This window comes from Psammomys obesus, unplaced genomic scaffold (assembly GCF_907164565.1).
Source record: "Psammomys obesus unplaced genomic scaffold, mPsaObe1.curated_primary_1811, whole genome shotgun sequence".
Taxonomy (NCBI): domain Eukaryota; kingdom Metazoa; phylum Chordata; class Mammalia; order Rodentia; family Muridae; genus Psammomys; species Psammomys obesus.
In genome coordinates, this window is record NW_026585609.1 from 6,241,532 (window position 1) to 6,261,398 (window position 19,867).

Consider the following 19,867-nt stretch of genomic DNA (forward strand, 5'->3'; position numbering starts at 1 on the left):
TTTTGTCTTACAAAGCTCAGGTCACATTCCATCACTTAAGGCAGGAACCTGGAGGTGGAAACTGAAGCAGACCCATACAGGAGTGCTGTTAAGTAGCTTGCCCCTCTTGTCTGGCTCAACCTACTTTCTTAAACAACTCAGGACCACCTGCCCAAGGGTGACACTGCCCTCGGTGAGAGGGACCCTCCCACGCCAGTCATTAATCAGGAAAGCCCCCACAGACTCACTGACAGGCAGTCTGAGGCAGGCATGTTCTCAGCTGAGGTTCCTCTTCTCAGATAACTCAAGCTTGTGTCAAGTTGACAAAAAGCTAAGCAGGACAGATAGCATATGAAACAATGGGTTTCACTGAGGCATTTTTATGTGTGTCATTTGCATATATCATTGCACTTTGCTCATATCCACTACCTTCCTACCATTCCTTCCCCCCTCTGTAAGACGGATATGTTTCTGTGTATGTCTGTGATACTAGGTTATGTGATATGGATGAATTAGGGATACAAGAAGATAATATTTGTAAAGAAATATTGGCAAGAAATACTTGGCAAGAAACAGACATGCAAGGAAAGAAATCATGATAAAATCAGATGGTTATGAGAGGAAGGAATGAGCTGTTGTTTGGGCAAGTAATGTGAAACTTGTGATTAAAGCACACTGTTGGGACTGGAGAGAGGGCTCAGTGGTTAAAAATGCACACTGCCCTCACAGAGGATCTGAATTCAGTTCCCGGGACCCACCTTCCTGTGATTCTAGCTCCCAGCGGATACAAGGCACTCATGTGTGCGTGCACGCACATACAATTTAAAGTAAAATGAATTTTTTGTGTGTTTTGTTTTTTTTTCGAGACAGTGTTCCTCTTTGTATCCTTTGCTGTCCTGGACTCGCTTTGTAGGCCAGACTGGCCTCGGACTCACAGAGATCTGCCTGCCTCTGCCTCCCTGAGTGCTGGGATTACAGGCGTGCGCCATTGCGCCCGGCAAGATAAATCATTTTTGAAATGCATTGTAGAGCTGATTATGGTGTGGAAGCAAAGACAGGAAGACAGCACGAGTTCCCAGCCACCCTGTTTACGTAGTGAGTTCCAGGCCAGCTTGGGCTGTACTGAGACCCTCCAAACCAAAGAGACAACGTAGAAATGAAAACAGTAAGGAACTGGTTAAGACTGGCTTCCTCATCCCCCTAGAAGATGAAACCAGGGGTCACTTGTAGCCCAGCACTCCAGAGGTTGAAGCAGAAGGACCCTGTAGCCAGCCTAGGCTGCATAGCAGGACCTTGTCACAAAATAACTACATCAGGTTCTATTTTCAATCCTCTGAGCGAGGCAAGAGGGTAGGAAGAGGGTGACTAAGGAAAGTATAACGGGAGAGACTTGATACTAGCCTGAAACGCCGCCCCACCCAGGAGACCGGCTCTTGTGGGTGGAGCCTGCGGAGACCACGCCCCGGGCCCGCCCGGTGTCGCCCAGTGGGCGGAGACCTCCGAAGCCCCGCCCCGCTCAGTCCCCTGACCGCTCACGTGTTCCCTGTGCTTCTCGCCTTGGGGACCCTGCTGCCCTGCTTCGCCGCTGTGGGTACGCTCGATCGTCCTGACCCGACGGCGACACCATGTTGGGCATGATCAGGAACTCACTGTTCGGGAGCGTGGAGACGTGGCCTTGGCAGGTTCTGAGCACAGGGGCCAAGGTAGGCCCTCCGGGCTGCAGAGGACCTGAAGGAGGACTGCGCGGCAGTCCCCCAACCCTGCCCGGGGCTGGAGCGGGGGCTGCGGGGCTGGGGGTGGGACTGTGACCGAAGCTGAGTTCCGGCTGGGAGCGCCCGTCACCGCCCGGCGCTCGTCCGGGAAAGGACGGGAGAGCGCGGTCCAGCTCAGCCAGAGCAGGACAGGCACAAGGCTGACGCGGGGAAGGATCCATCTTGGCGCGTGGGACGCCGCCTGTTGAATGCATTCGTCCATTTAAGCATTCCATGCCGTTTGAACTTTCTCCCCTCTTAGGACGGAAACCCACTCTGTCCTAGGCTGGCCTCGAACCCTGTCGCAATATTCCTGCCTCAGCCTTCCCAGAACTAGGATTACAGGCATGAGCCGCCTTGCCTGGCTACGTTCTGAACAGTTGTGCTTGCGAAAGGCTCTTGGTTGCATAAACGACTGGCACAAACGCTAGCAAGCAAAAGCAAAACAAACAACAAAACTCCGGTACAGAGAGAGTAGGAAAGGGGTGTTCTGTGGGCGTGGTGTGCTGGGTGGCCGGGCAGGGTGGGCAGCAGGGAGATCGGCTCAGTCAAGAGCTCAGTCAAGAGCACGTGCAAAACCTCAGAGCTGTGCAGTTGGGTTTGGTTTATAGGATGTTTAGTGTTGGGCGCATGCACGAGTGTTCCATCAGATTTGCTTCGACGGTGCAGTGGGCCTCGGGTCTGTTTTCCTGAAAATTACGAGTTGGGTACTCGGTTACCATCTCGCGGGCGTATATTGCTTTTCCTAAACTGGTGTTCAGTTGTTGATTGGTCGATCTTGGGAATTAAACCCAGTGACCTACACCCTCAACCTGACAAATATTTTCCAAGACCTCAGGGTCTGGAACCTTGAGCCCCATGCAACATCTCACAACTCGGCTCCAGTCTAGACTCAGCCATCCGGAGCGCTGTCAACACACCCTTCTTGCTCGCAGTGTCCCCACTTGTGTATAGAATAAGCAGTTGAAGCCCCGATCACGTGGGACACACTGAAAGGCCTTTGGCAGCCAGGCAGATAATGAAAATGAGTGGAACTGGCTGGTTAGATTATAGGGCCCAGTGGCGACTGAAGCGCACTGAAGGCGCCTTATCGCTCGCTTCCCCAGGACTAGTGTTGCCAACTCTGTAAGGACAGCCAGAGGTACACGCTCTCTGTGAGCGTGTACCTTAAAATTAATTATTTTAACACTCTTGCCTGCCAACTTGTGTGTGGGCCATGTGTCTTGAAAAATGAGGATTAAGAGTGGACAAAACCGAACTGGATATGGTGGCTCATGCCTGCAGTCCCAGAACTCAGGAGGCAGAGGCAGGAGGATTGCCACGAGTTCGAGGACAGACTGGCTACATCCTGAGTTTCAAGCTGGAGCTGTATAGCAGCAGAGTAGCTGAATCTACCACGGAGTTCTGCCCTCCTGGAGCATAGGCTCCAGCAGCTAATGAGCAAAAAAGAATTATACACTGTGGGGCTGGAGGAATGGCTCAGAGACTTAGAGTGTACACTGCTCTTGCAGAGGTCCTGAGTTCGAGTCCCAGCATCCACGTCAGGCAGCTCACATCCAAGTGGTAGCTATCTGCTGAAAGACTCATAGTGTAGTTATCTCATTAAAACTTAAAAAAGTTTGTTAAGACTTGAACTAAGCCAAGTGTGGCCATTTATGTCTGCAACTCCAGCGCCGGGAAGCAGAGGCAGGAGGATTGTAAGTTATTTAACATCAACTGTAAGAGGAGACTAACACTGACAATTTATTATATATTCAAAGATACATGTAACCTTTGTTTTTGACATGCAGAGTCCGGGTGTTGCAATTTTAAGGGAATAATAATAATAATAATAATAATAATAATAATAATAAATGGATCCTCCCTCTGAAAATGAACTACTTTATCCTGGGAAAAGTCTGGGTCAGATTCCGTCATCTACACTCCCGGCAGGTGGAGGGCACATTGACGGCCCCATGTGGGGCACACTTCAACCATCCGTGTGCTCAGGATAATGCCAACTTTCCATGTGCTCAGGACTAATGCCAGTCAGACCTTATCACCCTTTACACTGCTTGGCAAGGGAGGGAGTGGGCGACTCAACTGTGCTGAGCTGGGTGGGCCTTGAGAATGTTTGGGGTAGCACTGATAGAAATGACTAATGCCCTCCAGTCCAGCCTGTGCAAATATGTAAGACCGAGAGCCTGGGTTTGAGTCCTGACTCCCCAGCTGCCCACGCTGACCGGGGCATGGTACTTAACCTCTTATTCCCTGATACCTCTAAACATGAAGACTAAAGCAGTAACCTCCTCCTGGGCTTGTTGGAGGCATTGGATGAATGACTGAATCCATGTTAAATGTTTCAAGTAAATAACCAGCATATAGAAAGTTCTCCGAGGGGTTAGTAATCTTAACAGTTTCTTCTCATTAGAAAGCAGGCTTCTAAAATCACCACATGGACCACGAGTGGCCAGGAAAAAAATAAATAACCTTAAGAAGAGCCTGGAGCAAGCCCTTGCAAGGCCTTTGGAGTTTGACTCACCCACTTTGCGCTGGTTGTTAAAGATTGGTGTTTGTGACCACAGGTCAGATCTTCCCCCGGCAAATGCTTGAGAGGCGGCAGGCGGAGGGGAAAGGAGGGCTGCTGCTATGTTCCAGGGAACAAGCGAATGCTCCAGGGTGGTTGATGTTGAGAATCAGCAGTGTGGCCGAGCTTCACAAAGGTAGAAAAGTCCAGTTAGGTAAATACACTCATATAGAGCTCCATACAGAACTGATGGTTTTCTAGACAGTAGCCTTTTTTTCTTCCTCATCTATCTCTCTTTCTCCCTTCCTTCCTGCTTTTTGTTTGTTTGCTTGTTTGTCTGTTTTTATGAAACAGGGTTCCATGCAGCCCAGATTGATCCTCCCATCTCCATCCCCTGGGTGCTGGAGAACTTACCACTGTGCCTGACTAATATCCATATTCATTCATTCATTCATTCATTCATTCATTCATTCACTCATTCATTTATTTTGACTTTTGGTTTTGTGGGCAAGGTCTCATGTAGTCCCAGGCTGAGCCTCCCCGGTGTTGGGATTATAGGCAATAGACCTAACTAAGCTTCATCTTGCACACTTAAGTTTTCACAGTGGTCCGGTGACTCAGGTGACACGTGTGAGCACTGATGTTGTGGACAAGCGGCGCCCATGAGGGACCTGAGCTAACAAAGTGTGAGCCGGCTTCTCCCCAGGGGCCGTTATTAGCCAGGCTCTCATGCCTCTATCAAGCAGTCACTACTGTGGTCCTTGCCAATGAAGTAAAACTGGCCCACTCTGTGGCCCTCCTTTCCAAAAAAAAAAAAAAAAAAAAAAAAATTCTTATAGAGCGTCCACAACATGCAGGTCGTGATAATAGACACAGATATACATTGGTGACACCGACAGTCCTGACCCGGGCTTATGGCTGCCGGTAGGGCTTACAAATATCATTGTCATTATAATTACAAGAGGTGTTTTGTCAAAGTACAAAAGCCTAGCAAGATTCCATAGGGAGTTTGGTTTAGATAGGCCCCTCTCGGAGTGGGTTAGAGGAACAGGATTGATGTGATGGCAGACACGGGCATTAAAGGAAACAGGAACCTGGCATGTGAGGCTGAGGCAGGAGGATTACCGTGAGTTTGAGGTTAAGCCTGAGTGAGAACGTGTCTCAGGAGAGAAGAAATAGCAGCGTGACATAGAGGTGCTCTGGGTTCAGCTGGCAGGACAAGGAGAAGCTAAGTGATACCCGGATCACCTAGCTCGCTAAAGGCGTCAGTGATGGGTGGAGAGATGGCTCAGCAGTTAAGAGCTCTTACTGCTTTTGCGGAGGACCCCCAAAGTTGGTTCCCAGTACCTCCGTGGTGGCTCACAACCTCCCATAACTGCAGTTCCAGAGACTCCGACACCTTCTTATGACCTCCAACGGTTCCTTCACACATGCACTCTCAGGCGTATGCAGACATGCACATAAAGGAAAATAAATACCGTAAGAACTCAGTGATGAAGGCTATCAGACACTGGACTGAAGAACGCAATGGATTTATACAGAAGATGCACACGGGCTTGCTCGCCCACCTCGACCCATTCTGGCCGGTAGTCTCCCCCTCTGCCAAAGACTCCCATACTTTATTCCTCGTTTCTCAGCGTCAGCTTTCCTAAGCCTCAGACCCTGTGGCCAGCTGCTCTGTCAACTATTTGCTTGTCCAACAGGAATCAGATAAACAGATAGGCAAGAGCCCCTTTTATTTCAGAACTATCTAGCCTTTGGACTTTGAAGAGAGGAGAAGTTGCTCAGTATCGTGGGGGGGGGTGTGGAAAAACAGAGTTGAGCCTCAAGATTGATGCTTACTGACAGGTCCTGCCCTCAAGCCTCAGACATACGGCAAAAGCCAACTGCAGGCATCAGTTGAATTACTTTAGAGAGATGCAGCCCTTCCAATGACAACCCGCTGTCCTCTGGCCTCCCCTTTGCCGGACCCAGTCTTTCCTGATAGCAGAAACTGTGACTTTAGCAGGGAAGATGGCACAGTCGTCCTGTTGCTGGCCTTGCAAACCTGAGACCTGTGATCCATCTCTGAACCCGTGGTGGGGGAGAGTACGGGATGGGGCGGGGCAGGGGGAGGCTGGGCTTGGTAGCACATGCTTGTGATCATGTGGAGACAAAAACAGAAAGGTCATGGCAGGCCTGCCCATGCGTACTTACTGACTTCTAGGCCAGGAAGAGAGACCCTGTCTCAAAACAGAAACAGCAAGGGGTCTGTAGGCCCCTTGGTTGAAAGCAGTGGCTGTTCTTGAAGACCTGGCTCAGTTCCTAGCCACCTACAGGAATGTTCACAACCACCCATCACTCCGGGTTAAGGGGATATAATGACCTCTTTTGACCTCTGGGGACCAGGGATTCACCTGATACACACACACACACACACACACACACACACACACACACTTATGCAGGCCATCCTACACATATAAAATTAAATTTTAAAAAGGTAGTTGGATCTTGATAAGTGACATCTGAGATTCTCCTCTTGTTTACACATGTACATACAAGAGAGAAAGAGTCCTTTGGTAGTATAGCACCTAGTGCAATGTTCAGTACATAGCAGATACTCGGTACCTGATGGTTATTTGCATAGAAGGAGGAAAGAAGGTCCAAGAATCAGCTGTCTCTTTTTCCAGTAAGTTCTTGCCATTAGCTTCCCCATTTGTTACAGAGTTTAACCAACTAACATGAATTCTGAGACTTTGTTTGTTGCCAGCATTTGAATGTCTGTCCCAAATAACACACGTGGCTAAGAAAAGCAGAATGCTGTGTGTCCCCTGCAGCCTTGGAGTCCTGCAACAAGCATTAGAGCAGAGGTTGGGGGAATAGAATTCTATTTCCGGTTTTGGGTCTCCTTGGGCAATCCAGTCCGCCTGATTATTTGTTTCCTTTTGGGAGAAATGCAGTTACCGAACTTTAAATCCACTTGCAATTCTGAACCCCTGTGACTCACACAGTTGAGTTTCCAGAAGTTAAAATATGACAAGTAGCAGAATCACCGGCGGGTGGAGGGGGGGGGGTCACAAAGAGGGAGGTGTGCTGTGGCACACCCAGAGTTGGCTAGGGAAGGCTGTTAGGGAGCGCCAGTCTTACAGGTGGAAGCCTCAAGCCATCCTTGGTGTCCCTTGATGCCATGGCCCAGAGTCAAGGCTGCTTAGCTGCCCCGTGATTCCTGGTTCGGTGTGATTTCTCATGGAAAGGGGTTTTCTTTATTTATTTTATTAGTTCATGCATATACATGTGTATACTAAATTTTAGTTCTTTACATTCCCTGTTACCTTGTCTCACCCCGCAGCCTTCTCCCCAAAAGTGTCTGTTTTCATGTGTTTTCTGTCTCTCTCCCTCCCCCCACCATGTGGTGTGGTGTGTGTGTGTGTGTGTGTGTGTGGTATGTGTGTGTGTGTGTGTTCCTCTGAGTTTGAATAGGCTTTCCTGTATGAGCATGGGTGAAGCCTGGCTACACCACTGAAGACAGTGATGGCCCTCCCCCCCCCCTCCCAGCCACCATGAATTGTCAGGGCATGAGAAATATTTACTTTTGAGGCATACCTCGATAGCCCCGACTGCCCTTGAACTCAGCCTTAGGTTCTTCCTGCCCCTACTTCCCCAGGGCTAAAATTATAGCCATGTCCTACGACAGCCAGTTTATACAGGGCAGGGGATCGAACCCAGAGTTTTGTCAGTGTGAGGCAAGCACTCCACCACCGAGCTGCACCCTCAGCCCCCGAATGGGAGCTTAAACATGAAATTGACACTTGGAGGTTGCATTAAATTTTCCAGGCTCTGGGCTGCCAGGTCACATAGTAAGACCACCCTTCTACCACCACCAAAAATAAAATAATAATTTAAAAAAATGTTCCTATCCTCTTTCTTATTACTCATCTTTAGTTTGTATTACAAAACAGTAGTTTTATTGCATTCCAAGTATGAAGTTAGATACTTGTTCAAACTACAGAGGCCACTCACAGACCTACTGTCCTCCCTAAACTCTGTTTTCCCTCTTTGAGTTCTGGGAGTCAAAGTCTCCTCCCCAGTCGAGAATCTCATCGCAAAATGATACAGGAAACCCTGTTTGATGAACTTGAGCCAGCCAGTTCCTCGGTCACTTGTCCCTTTCTCATAACCACTGAAGGAGAAATGGCCCTGAAGCAAATAAACACCTAGAGAATTTGCATCATGTAAAATTGTGTGGTTTGGTTCTGGTCCACGAAGATCTTATTTTTTCCAACTACAACAGTGTCCCATCGCCAGACAGTAAAGTCAAAAAAGACCAACTTTATCATTAGCACAGTGAGATAAAATTCGCTCGACCAGAGTAGAAGGAAAAAGAGTCCAGGTGTGCTCGGGCTCAAGTGTTATGTTTGCAGAATTTTGGTTCCGCCACATGTGTGTTCATGAGAAAGCCTGATGTAGAAATATTTTTCTTTTTGTGGACTGTAATTTTTTTTTTTTTTTTTTTAAGTTTGGAGGAACAGACACAAAGTTTGAGAACACTGCCTTCCTCGATGTTCAGGAACACAAAATTATATCTGGAAAGGTATCACGTGGCAAGGCGAAGAGGACAAGTTGCCAAAGGAGAGTGCGTGTTTGCTGTGATCTGAACACCAGGGAAAGGTTAATGGGCATTGGACAGAGGCTCAGTACAAAGGACAGACCTCAGTGAGAAAGGCTTTGTTGTCGAAGAGAGACTGCAACCCGTGAGGTGTGACCCGGGAGGCTGGGAAGGCAGCTCCTAGGTAGGACTGCTAGCCATTAAGGGAAGGCTGCTGCCCTCTAGCCCAAAGAATGGGGTCTACCCCGAGATGAAGACCTGCCACTGTCTCCTCCCATAACAGTTCATGCAGTTGGGTCAAGGGACCAAGGGGGGGGGGGGGCATCCTCAAAAGCAGGTTGCCATAAATCATACTGGAGAGGCTGGAGGAATACTTATCCCTTTTATGAGATAATAACATGCTTTTCCTTCCCAGGATTCCCACCCTTGGTTAGTAGCATACAGAGCTGTAGTCTAGCCTGGCCACTTTCTTGGTTTACTCAGAAAAGCACACCTTTCTCTTTACTTCTTCATGTCTCTCTTCCAAACATGCTTCCCCTGACACTTCAGGCCTCACTTTCTCTAAAGCTCCCCTCCCCCACCACGTGAATGGCCTCCATGTCAGCTTAAGTCAAATGACATGGCTCCTTCTTCTTCCTCCTTCAGAGGGCTGCCAAGATTCATAGTTCGTCTGCCCTGGGGTTTTTCTTTTAAACTGTGATAGGCTTCCTTTGGAGTCTGGTTTTTTGTTTGTTTGTTTGTTTGTTTGTTTGTTTTTAATGAATCCAAGAACCCCGGAAGGGGACCCCATTTCTTCAGTAACATGGCAGCTCTAATGGGATGCCACCAATGTATGGAAACATCTTCTGGATCTCATTCCCCTGACCCCCCAAAATAAAAACACAAATATAGAAAAGAGAAAAAGAGGAAGTAGGGGCTAATTCACCCCTTATCCCCCCACAAACACATCATACCACAAATCACATACATACCGCACACATTTAATGTTTCCTTAATCGCAGCCATGTTTCTAGCATGAGGCTGTTCCTGGGATCTTCAGTTGTTGCTTTTAATGCATTTTGTTTGTTTGTTTTCTCTTTTTCATGTTTTTCTTCACTTTTCTGGCATCTGCTAAATGATGGCTCTCCTGAACTTTTTTATTGTTTTTATTTTATTCATTCATTCATTGTGTGTGTGTTCATGTGAGCGAGCAACCATGGCACACGTGTGGCAGTCAGAGGACAACTTGCAGAAGCTGGACCACACCTTCCCCCACACAGGACCTGGGAACTGAACTTGGGTCATCTGGCTTGGTAGCGAGTGCCTTTACCTGCTGAGCCATCCCACTACCGGCTCTCTGTAAGTCAGTGTACACGAAAATCATTACAAGATTTTCATCAAATACTTATATATTACAGGGCATTATGCGTCCCTCTTATTTGACCCCTACTTTTCTCATCCTTTCTCTCCACAAATAGTTCCCCTTCAGCCTTCTTGTCCTGTGTGTGTGTGTGTGTGTGTGTGTGTGTGTGTGTGTGTGTGTTGTTTAAATCTGAATTCTACATGGAAGAAAACAAGATACCTTGTCTTCACCCTCCTCTATCCTCTCTCTGTCTCTCTCTCATAGTGCACATGCATATCACATGTATATACTTTATGCACATTTACATATTTACATATATGTATATTTATGTATATAGTTTACATATATTTAAATTCCGATGCCACAGATGAAGAAACGTCATTTGTCTCTCTGAGTCTGGATGATTTCACTCAACATGGTGCTCTCCAGTTCCAATTGTTATCCTTCAGACATTGTCAATTCACTCTTCTTTACGCTAAATAAGACCATTCTCTACACCATGAGTTCTGTGTCCACTGCTCTGTTGTAGCATTCAGGCCGGCTGCCTGTCTTGGTTATTGTGAATAGTGCACTAATAAGCATGAATTGTGGATCTCTGTGCCGGGCCGACCTGGGTTCCGTTAGGTTTATTCCCAGGAGCAGTGTGGCTGGGTCATCTGGTTATTCTGGTTTTAGTTTTTGAGGACCCTCCAAGCTGATTTCCGTAGCAGCTGAACCACTTTGCATTTTTAATCATTTGTAAATGATTCCTCTCTACCTACATCCTTTATGCTTGACAGCATATCCTGCCATTTGTCATCTAGTTGCTACTGCTGCTGCCTCCTCTTCCTGATCTTCCTCCCTCCTCCTCCTCCTCTTCTTCTTTTTTTTTCTTTTTTCATTTACTTATTTAATCACTTTACAGCCACAGCCTAGCCCACGCCCTCGCCCTCATCTCCTTCCAGTCCTGCCCCCACACCTCTCCTCTCCCATCCCCCCTCCTCCCAAGGGCCACCAACCCACCCTGGCGCTTCAAGTCACAGCAGGATTAAGCACATCCTCTCCCACCTGGGAGTGACCCACAGCCCGGCTAGGGGGACTCAGCAGCAGGCAGCTGAGTAAAGATGAGTAAAGATGAGTCAGACACAGCCCCTACTCCTATTGTTAGAGGATCCACATGAAGACCAAACTGCACATCTGCTACATATGTGTAGGGGGTCTAGGTTCAGCCCACGAAAACTCTTTGGTTGGTGGTTCAGTCTCTGTGAGCCTTCATGGGCCCAGGCTAGTTTACTATGTTGGTCTTCTTGTGGTGTCCTTGACCTTTCAGGATCCCTCTATTCTTCCTCACTCTTCCATTGCACTCACCAGGCTCAGCCCGTTGCTTGACTGTGGGTATCTGCGTCTGTCTCCATCAGCTGCTGGATGAGGCCTCCCAGAAGACAGCTATGCTAGACTCCTGTCTGCAAGCATAGCAGAGTACCATTAACAGTGACAGTGGTCAGCCCTCTCCTGAGGGGGTCTCAAGTTGTTCCAGCCCCTGGTTTGCCATTTCCTCCATCTCTGTTTCATCTTTACGCCAACACTTCTTGTAGACAAGACACATTTGGGGTCAAAAGTTTTATGGTTGGTGTCCTCTTTCCCCACTGGGAGTCGCACCTGGATATAAGAGGTGCGGACTTAACACCTGTTGCTTGGAGTCTCAACTAGGGAGACTCCCAGGAGCCTCCCCTGTCCCAGAGATGCCCCACCACCGACTCCTATTCTCTTTCCCGGTCCTTCCCCTCACTGCCATCCTCTCTCTGCCCACCTGACCCATTATCCTCTCCACCCCTCCTCCTACACAGTTTCCTCCTCCATCTACTTCGAATGTCTGTTGTATTACTTGTTCTGAGTGAGATTCAAGCATTTTCCCTTGGGCACTCCTTGGCTTCTTTGGGTCTATGGGCTGTTTCGTGGTTATCCTGAGCTTTATGGCTAATATCCCCTTAAAAGTGAGTATATACTAAACATGTCTTTCTGAGTCTGGGTTACCTCATTCAGGATGATCTTCTCTAGTTCCATCCATTTGCCTGCAAATTTCATGATTTCTTTGTTTGTAATAGCTGAGTAGTATTCCATTATGTAAATGTGCCACAATTTCTGTATCCATTCTTCAGTTGAGGGGCATCTAGGTTGTTTCCAGTTTCTGGCTATTATGAATAAAGCTACTATGTACAGTGTAAGTGTCCTTGTTGTATGGTGGAGCATCTTTTGGGTATATACCCAGGAGCGGTAAAGATGGGTCATGAGGTACGTCTATTCCCAACTTTCTGAGAAACCTCCAGATTGATTTCCACAGTGACTGTACAAGTGTGCACTCCTACTAGCAATGGAGGAGAGCTCTCCTTGCTCCACATCCTCAATAGCAAGTGCCGTCACTTGAGTTTTTTATCTTAGCCATTCTGCTGGATGTAAGATGGAATCTCAGGGTCATTTTGATTTGTATTTCCCAGACGACTAAGGGCATTGAACATTTCTAAGTGCTTATTGGTCATTTGAGATTTCTCTGTTGCGAATTCTCTGTTTGGCTCTGTAACCCATTTTTTAGATTGGGTTATTTAGTTAGTTGTTTTATCATTTCTTGAGTTCTTTATATATTTTGGATATTAGCCCTCTGTCAGATGTAGGATTGATGAAGATTTTTCCCCAATCTGTAGGCTGTCATTTTGTTCTGATGACAGTGTCCTTTGCCTTACAGAAGCTTTTCAGTTTTTAAGAGGTCCCATTTATTAATTGTTGATCTTAGAGCCTGAGCTGTTGGTGTTCTGTTCAGGAAGTTGTCTTCTGTGCCAATGAGCTCAAGGCTATTCCCCACTTTTTCTTTTAATAGATTTAATGTATCTGGTTTTATGTTGAGGTCTTTGATCTACTTGGACTTGAGTTTTGTGCAGAGTGATAAATATAGATCTCTTTGCATTTTTCTACTTGTAGACATCCAGTTAGACCAGCACCATTTGTTGAAGATGCTGTCTTTTTTCCATTGTATAGGTTTTGGCTTCCTTGTCAAAAATCAAGTGTTAACAGATGTGTGGGTTTATTTCTAAGTCTTTGGTTCCATTCTCCTCCTCTTCTTCCTTGTTTGTAGCTTCTTTGGGTAGTTTTATTTGGTAGAGAGAAGCATTTGAGGCATTGTTTGTTTGTTTTTTTGTTTTTTTTTTTTTTTTTTAGTTTGGATTTTTTTAATTATTATTTTGCTTTTTGAGATAAGATTTCATGTAGCTCAGGCTGGCCTAGAACTCCTGATCCTTCTGCCTCCACATCCCAAGTGCTGGGGCTTACAGGACAGTGCCACAGTGCTCAGCCTTCATTTATTTTCTTGTTAACTCCCTGATCATCTTCTCCTGTTTTCTTCCCCTTTTCTTGACTTTCTGGTATACTCCCAGCAATGTTATCTTTAAACCTTTCTAAGGATATTATTATAACAAATATTATCTGTTAATATATTTTTTAAAGATATTTTATTTTTTAATTACGCGTATGTGCATAGGACTTGGGGTACCCCAGAATCCAGAGGTTTTGAATCCCCTGAACCTGTAATTACAGAGAACTGTGAGCTGTGAGAGTTGGGTGCTGGGAACTAAAGTTGGGTCCTTTGCAAGGGTATCACACACTCTTCATGCCTGGGCCACCTCTCCGGCACCCAATACTTCTTTCTTTCTCTTTCTTTCTTTCTTTCTTTCTTTCTTTCTTTCTTTCTTTCTTTCTTTCTTTCTTTCTTCACCCAATACTTCTTTCTTTTTCTCTTTCTTTCTTTCTTTCTTTCTTTCTTTCTTTCTTTCTTTCTTTCTTTCTTTCTTTCTTTTGCACCCAATACTTCTTTCTCTTTCTTTCTTTCTTTCTTTCTTTCTTTCCTTTCTTTTTTTCTTTTCTTTTCTTTTCTTTTCTTTTCTTTTCTCTCTTTCTTTCATCTCCAAAAGCTTTTTCTATCTCTTGGTGTTCCATTTTTGTAATGTTTTCAGTATTCTGGGGTACAATAGCTTCTCAGTCTCCCATAGAATGCCAATTATAAGATCTGTTTGTTTGTTTGTTTGGTGGTGGTGCTCTTGCTTTTAGAAGCATGTCATGGAGCCCAGGCTGGCCTTCAACTTGTTATGTAGCTGAGGAGAACCTTGAACTCCTGTTTTTTTCCCCACTTCCTAAGTGCTACAATTACAGGCTTGTGCTATCCCTTCATACAAGCTTTTCTAGTAACAGCTTTTGATGTTCTACATTTATGAAAATCTCAGAATCTACTTCTCATAGGGCTTCATATGGAGTCGGTCTCACACTGTCACGCCCACCCCAGGTGAGGTTCTTGCTGCTTTGAGCTCCTTTCATTCTTACTGTGTCTGCTGCATCTCCAGGAAGAAGTCTCCTATGAGGAAAGAGCCTGTGAAGGGGGAAAGTTTGCCACTGTGGAGGTGACAGACAAGCCCGTGGATGAGGCTCTCCGAGAAGCAATGCCCAAGATCATGAAGTACGTGGGCGGCACCAATGACAAAGGTGAGCACGCCAGCGAGACAGGCTCTGTGTGCGCCCCTGTCATCCTCGAGGACATCAGGGAGTGGCTGCAGGCTCCTGTAACTGCCTGTTCCAGTGTCCTACACAAGTGGCGGCTGGAAGCTCTAACAGACCGCTCTGGTGTCAGCTCAGCCTGCCTCTCCTCAGTTCACGGTTCTCTCCAAGTGCAGAGCCAGGCGCTCGCTCTTTTGGTTTTGGTTTTGTTTTCTAACAGTACAGTGACCATTGGGTGAATGAGCTGAAAACACCCACAGTAAGCTGAGTTCCCTGCAAAAGGCATGGTTGTCGTCCGACTGGAGACCGCCAGCACCAGGCTGGAAATCTGTCAGCCTGCAGATTGTTGATTGCAGAGGCTCAGTGGGCTGTAGCAGGCTCAGACTCGGTTCCGGCGACTGTGAACTCTCAAGGCATCCCTGGCTTTAGAACATGGCAGCCCATGCTGGCTACCTTCATTTCTGGTGAATATAAATGGCTGGACTGAAGTTTCATGTAGGGCACACCATGGGAGCGTAAATTGTAATTTTTGGCTTTTGTTTTGTTTTGTTTTCATGCTACAAAGCAGTTCAGGACAACAAAGTCTATACAGGCTGTCTCAAAAAAAAATAACAACAATAATAATAATAATTTATTTTTCTTAACTGTCAAAGCATTTCTTTAGGTGAAAATATGTATAAACAAAATACTATGACTAATTTCTTCTTCCGTTTTAGTTTTCACTCATTGCTGTGTCTCTCTAGAGCTTCGCAGTGCTGGGGATCAAACCCAGGGCCTCGAATGTGCTAAGCAGATGCTCTACCACTGAGCTACATCCCCAGCTCTTGGATTTTGAGTCAGAATCTTGCTGTGTAGCTCAGGCTGCCTGGAACTCACAATCTTCCCTCTTCCTCTTGCGTGCTAGCATTACAGGCATGTGCCACCACACCGGGCACTCCAAGGCCTTTTAATATAAATATGAATATTCCTACTAGTGCACATTTTGTGTCTGTGACTTGTTGTTTTAGGGTCATGCTCTGTGGTTATACATCTTCTTACGCATAATTGCTCATGGCTGCGTTGTGTGGCACCATGTGTTCCTAATTTACTCCGGTTTTGAACAGTTGCAAACTATTCTGCAGGGAATGAATGTCCTGTTAGACATACTTTCCCATAGTTTTCATCTTTCTCAAATAGGCAGGTCCTTATGTATCTACATTCTTGCTATGTGTCACCAAGGGTTTTCAGTTTTGTTTTCTTCAACCACAGAGGCTGGAGAAATGGCTGCATGGTCAAGATAAATTACTGCTCTTTCAGAGAGCCTGAGTTCAGTTCCCAGCAACAGAAGAAGCCGGAGAGATGTCTCAGTGCCAAAGAGCACTTGCCCTTGCCGAGAACCAGGGGTCAGTTTCCAACACCAACATGGCGGCTCACAGCCATCTGTACCCTCTTCCGGCCCCTGCAACCACATGAACGTGGAGCTCATGAAGGCACACATACACACATATAAAAATAAATAAATAGTGCCACCATACTACCTCCAGCATATGAAAGGAAGAGATACTGCACATGTCCAGTTATATATAGTTGCTGCCTGAAATGTTTGTTGCTCATTTAAAAAAAAAATGTTACGGGAGAGAAAATGAGATTCATGGCCTTCAGAAGATCTGTCTAATGTCTGCTTCCCTCTGTTCAGGAATTGGCATGGGCATGACAGTCCCGATTTCTTTTGCTGTGTTTCCCAATGAAGACGGCTCCCTACAGAAGAAACTGAAAGTCTGGTTCCGGATTCCAAACCAGTTTCAAAGCAGCCCCCCGGTTCCCGGCGATGAGAGTGTGAAGATTGAGGAGCGGGCGGCCATCACCGTCTACTCCACGTAAGAAGGCGGTGCTTGGCATCCATTGACAGCATTTCGTGGGCCTAGCGACTCCTTGCATCTTCTCAGGGTGCATTTATACTGGCTTTTCACTGTGGCTTAATTAATTTCAATGAAGAAACACTGAATTGTGACAGTAGCTCACTTTCATTTCTTTAGGCTGTAGCACACTTGCATTTGTGGTTTATCTGGATAAATTGGCCTGTGGCAGTAATGATAGGTAGAAAGTGTCACCCTTGGCCTAAGCTTAAGATGAACACCTGCATTTGCCATAGAAGTGTCTTAGAAAAAATTTGAGGGATACATACGTGTGTGTGTGTGTGTGTGTGTGTGTGTGTGTGTGTGTGTATATACATATATATATATATATATATATGTATATATATGTATATATGTCAATAATAGTTTGGGGTCATGGAGACGTGGGAATATAATGGCTGGGAAATACATGACTTACAACTCATGCTTCGCTTGATATAGAAGGGTAGGCAGTGTTTGTTGGAGCTGAACAGCCAGCCCCCTGCTTGTTTTGGCCCAGATCCTTTAAGCAAAGGACACGCCCGCCCTCCTGTCCTCTGGTTCTGTTTTAGGACCCCTTCCCTGTTACATTTCTGCACTTTAGAAAGCAGTAGGAGCAAACTGGCACCTGTTTCTGTTTGCTTTACTTTGTCTTGTTTTCTTGGTGCCGGGAACTGGACCCAGAACCCCGTGCATGCTCGCTTGTATTCTCCCACCAAGCTACTCACACCCTAGACTGGCACACATTTTTTTACCCTCCGGTCCCTAGTCTGCCCTTAGGAAGCCAAGTCTCTTCTGGATAATTGCTGACTCCCTGTTTGTCAAAATTCCACTGTGTGCTGGGCACCTAACCAGGTTCAAAAGAAGACCAGCGTCTTCGCCAGCAGTAGGTTAAGGCTTGGGTTCTGCTCAAGCCCAACTTCATGAAAATTAACCGTACAAATGATCTTGCAATGTACAGAGTTTCTGTCCGCTGAAACCCCCCCACCCCACCCAAAAGTGGCTCTTGTAGGCTTCCCTGTTGCAGTTCCGATTCCTCCTCTGAGGGTGGGACTCCTGCCTTCGAAAGCTAGTGTGGGTGCGCCTGCCTGCTGGCTGTGGGCAGTCTTTGGCCTGGTGAACAGAGCCGCCCAGAGGACAGAGAGTGTAATGCAGCTGTGCTACTGACAATGGAACCCCAAGTCCTAATCTAGCCTTCATTCAGACTTCCCAGCCTCACGCAGAGGCTTCTGAGAACTCGAAGTAGGTAGGAACTGAGGTACCCGGGATGCAATATTTAAGGAGGCACTTACTCCTACAGTCCCCCCGGTGCAGGGTGAGCACTGAGCGTAAGAGCCTCCTTAAATCTTGCACCCTGGGTGTCTGCTGGTTTCGCTGGCATTCCCGGGTCTGTCTTGCTCCTTCTTCTTCCTGGGCTTTGAGAGGTGGCCAGGCGCACAATAAAAGTGCCTTTATGTAGTACGACTCTCGGCTCTGCCGCAAAATGGCAAGATAATGCCTTAGAAGTTATTCGGCCTCTTGAAGACTTAGTTTCCTCAGCGGTTAAGCTGGTATAGCCAACATCCTGTGGTTATTGTGAAAGGCTACCTATCATCACTTTCTAAAGTGCTGTTTACAAGTTTCCCAATGCTTGTGACCTATTATTCTTTATCCAGTGATTATCTGAATCAGCGCCCTCCTCACCCCAGCCCCAGGGGGTGTCGTTTATCCTTTGGCCCCTCAGAAGCCAAGTCTCTTCTAAGTGATTGGTGACTCCCAGTTTGTTAAAATCCCCCTGTGTGGCAGGTGCCTAGCCATGACGGATGTACGGGGGTGGGGGGCAGGGAACGGACACCTTCAGCAGCGGTAACCACAGTTGCAGGGGCAGCTGATCTCAGCATGATGAGTGGGTACCGTATCAGTCACTTTCCTGTTGCCATGACGAGACAGCATGACCAGAAGTGACTTAGGTAGAAAAGAGCTTGTCTTACGGTTCCAGAGGGAGAGTCCGTAATGGCGGATGCTGCATGGCAGCAGGAGGCTGGAGCAGGAAGCTGAGAGATCACAACTGCGAAGGGAAACACAAAACAGAGAGAGAGAAGCAGATGTGGCAAGACCATAAACTCTTAGAGCCCACCTCCAGTGACACCCTTCCTCCAGCAAAGCTCCGTGACTTCCCCCAAACAGCACCACCAGCTGAGGACCAAGGCTTTGACTACCTGAGCCTGTCGGGGGCATTTTTCACCCAAACCACCACAGTACAATTCCTTTGTCTCTAAATATCTTAAATATCTTGTGGGTACTTCCATTGTAAGCTGTATCACTAAGCAGCACTGTGAAAGGTTGAGAGCAAAAGCGAGTGAAAGCATTTGCACCCATCACTCACCATGGATGGTCAAACCAGGGACAGCTCTCTGCAATATGTTGACAGGGAAACACCCTGAACTCTTTTGAGTAATTCCACGCCATTCCTGGCCCCACCTCCCCACGTGTGAGCATAGCCAGCAGGGCAGTGAGCACATGAGAAACAGACTTCTTACGATGCAGGCTTCAGGGAGACAGCTTCTTTAATTGCTGGGGCAGGGGGTGACAAAGGCTACTTCAACTCTTGGGGAGTGGGTAGAGGCTTTCAGGATGGTGGGGGAGAGCTTGTTGCTGGGGTGCCTTATTTGCATGAAGAGGAATTCCAGGTGCTTGCTAGACATGACCTTATAAGGAGAAAGGAAGTTTAACCTGTAACCTGGCCACCAGGCTATGTGACAACCTCAAGGGTCAAGGGTGGCAGAAACCTTAAGGGTCAATAGTGCCAGAGTTGAGCGCCATAAGACTACCTGTGCCAGGACATGCAGGCCCAGAACAGGGCACAAATGGTCCTATTCCTGCCAGTCTCAAGACGAGACTTTTCAGGGTTTGGGCACTCCTTGACATCATGGCTCCCCAGCCCCACAATTCAAGGCATTATGGATTTTATCCAGAAATATTTTAATGGAACTATGGGATATTTTTTAAATATCGTAATACCATACTACTTCTAAATGTTAACAGTGATTTGTTAAATTCTAATAATATAAACTATCTGGTTGATTGATTGAATGATTGATTGAATGATTGATTGATTGATTTTGGTGCTTGAGGCAGGGTCCTGTAAGGTATTCCAAGCTGACCTTGAATCCTCAACCTCCAGCCACATACCCTAGTGCTGGGATTACAGGCATAGAGGACCATGGATGACTCTCCCATTTACAGTTCATTTTTAAGGTTTATTCTTTGCAATTAGTCAGTTGGGGTGTGTGTGTGTGTGTGTGTGTGTGTGTGTGTGTGTGTGTGTGTGTG

General features: G+C 46.8%; 1 protein-coding gene across 1 annotated transcript in view; it reads left to right on the forward strand.

Annotated features, from left to right (window-relative positions):
• The first annotated feature begins 1,493 nt into the window (after positions 1-1,493).
• The window catches only part of Hebp1 (heme binding protein 1), a 26,837-nt gene continuing 8,463 nt past the window's right edge, over positions 1,494-19,867 (forward strand). Inside the window, exons 1-3 of the mRNA XM_055610744.1 lie at positions 1,494-1,682; positions 14,531-14,669; positions 16,357-16,537. Coding sequence (XP_055466719.1) covers positions 1,605-1,682; positions 14,531-14,669; positions 16,357-16,537 — 398 coding nt within the window. The 5' untranslated portion in view covers positions 1,494-1,604. The remainder of the gene's footprint in view (positions 1,683-14,530; positions 14,670-16,356; positions 16,538-19,867) is intronic.